Source organism: Mastomys coucha, unplaced genomic scaffold, assembly GCF_008632895.1.
Source record: "Mastomys coucha isolate ucsf_1 unplaced genomic scaffold, UCSF_Mcou_1 pScaffold11, whole genome shotgun sequence".
In the NCBI taxonomy this organism is placed as follows: domain Eukaryota; kingdom Metazoa; phylum Chordata; class Mammalia; order Rodentia; family Muridae; genus Mastomys; species Mastomys coucha.
In genome coordinates, this window is record NW_022196893.1 from 4,566,139 (window position 1) to 4,568,171 (window position 2,033).

Below are 2,033 nucleotides of genomic sequence, written 5' to 3' on the forward strand. Positions count from 1 at the left end.
ACCTCCCCCTGCCTGGGCCCTCACCTCCTCCTGCCTGGGCCCTCACCTCCCCCTGCCTGGGCCCTCACTTCCCCCTGCCTGGGCCCTCACCTCCCTTTGCTTGGCCCACTGGTGAGATGTTTCCAAGAGGGTTTTCAGATGGGTCCTCACAGTGGTGCTGTTCTCCTCAGCTTGAAGGATTAGCCCGTAGTAGGTGAACAGGAAGGCCTGGTGGGGTTCAACATCCTGTCCTGAGCGGGACCCACCCGACTTGAGCTCCTATGACCAACTTCCCTATGTTCCCTCACCCTGAGGCCACCCTTCCCATCTTGTCCCAGGATGGCCTAAAAACCCCAGCCTGTGGTGAGGAAGGGAGGCACTTCTAGTTTAGCTGCCCAGGCCTAGTTCCTTCTCTCTTTTAGACCCACCAGTTTTGTTCAAGGGCCCTCCCTGCTTGTCTCGTGACAGAGCCCGTGGGCCTGTGTGGTGAACAGACTGGGGCCCTTGGGAACAGTGGGGCGGGGGCTACCTTGTCTGGGGTGTGCTCTTGCTGTGTCTTGCCAGACTTGGTGATGGCCCACAGCAACTCCTTGGACCACACATCTGTGTTCAGGAACGGCACCGACTTTCTGGTTATCTGTGAGCACGTGAGGTGGGCAGGGCTGGAGGCACTTTCCCTGAGCCTGAAAGCCCTGGCTTCGTTATCCCCCCACTCCTCCCTCCTCTAAGTTTTCCCACACTTTTGCTTGTTGGATATATCTCAGAGATGGGGAACACATTTCTCAGGGTACCCTCTGCTGTGCCTGGGAGGCTGCAGTGTGGTATCCAGCCACATTCCCAGCATGAGCTGAGGACTCAGCGTCAGTGAAGTGGCCCTGAGACAGGGTAGGCTCCATAGACAGGGCTCGGTCTGTTTCTCAGAGTGTTTCCAGTGCCTGGCATGGTGCCTGCCTGTGGTAGACGCTCGACTGTTTCTTAATGAAATGAGGGATCAACGCAACGACTCTTCTAAACACGGGATGCTGGACGGTTCCATCTTAGCTCAGTAGGATGGCTGTAATGATGTCTAATAGACCTTCATTTCCAACGTTCTTAGATGTCGTAAGTCAATGAGCCTGAGGCTTTTGTTCCCAACATTCTTCTGGTGTTAGGGACATCCCTTAACACCCAGCTCTTAGAAAATATTGATACATGGTCAAAGATGTTTGTTTAAAACTTATAAGCTAGGTTGAAAGATACAGTTGAGAGTATGACGTCCTCTGGCCTCTCTTTTTGAAACAGTAATGCAGATTCTGTGGCACGGCATGTTGGGAGTATGTCATTTTCTTTTTGATTTTACAGGTTGCAACTGAGGGATTACCTTGAGTCCTGAAAGAGACTGAGCTTTGGACTTTTTAACAGTGTTGAGACCATAGAAAGCTATGAAGGCTTTTGGAGTTGGATTAAATGAATTTTGTTCTGATATGGCTACAAGCCCGTGGGGACCAGGAACGGAATGTAGAGGCTTGAAGGATAACGGCCCCTACAGATTCATATATTTGAATGCTTGGTCCCTAGTTGGTGGAACTATTTAGGAAGGATTAAGAAGTATTGGAGGAGGTGTGTCTCTGGGGGTGGGCTTTGATGTTTCAGAAGCCTACAATATTTCTAGTTTACTCTCTCTGTCTCCTGCTTACAGACTAGATGTGATCTCTCACCTACTGCTCCAGCACCATACCTGCCTGCCTGCTACCATGCCCCTCACTGTGATAGTCCTGGACATTCTGATGCTGTGAGCCAGCCCCTTAATTACATGCTTTCTTTTATAAGTTGCCTTGGTCAGTGTCTTTTCACATCAATAGAAGAGTAACTACAACAATTCATTTGAAAACTACAAAAGGGAACAAACATATTGATGAAGGAGGTATAAGCTCAACCTGGCTGATATTGAAGAAGTAGAAACTAGAGCCAAGGGAATGGCTCAGTGGCTGAGGGAGCTTACTGGGCAAGGCTGAGGATCTGAGTCTTGAATCCACCTTAAACTCCACCCCACCCCACCCCACCCACCCCACCCC

At 50.5% G+C, this 2,033-nt stretch overlaps 1 protein-coding gene across 7 annotated transcripts in view; it reads right to left on the bottom strand.

The window, feature by feature from the left end:
• The window catches only part of LOC116073759 (maestro heat-like repeat family member 5), an 81,829-nt gene that overhangs the window by 33,837 nt on the left and 45,959 nt on the right, over positions 1-2,033 (bottom strand). For 6 of the 7 annotated variants that reach the window (XM_031345839.1, XM_031345855.1, XM_031345830.1 and 3 more), the window contains exons 7-8: positions 509-616; positions 91-207 (exon numbers count right to left, since the gene is read on the bottom strand). In XM_031345839.1, coding sequence (XP_031201699.1) covers positions 91-207; positions 509-616 — 225 coding nt within the window. The remainder of the gene's footprint in view (positions 1-90; positions 208-508; positions 617-2,033) is intronic. The other variant, XM_031345845.1, reaches the window with a different exon arrangement.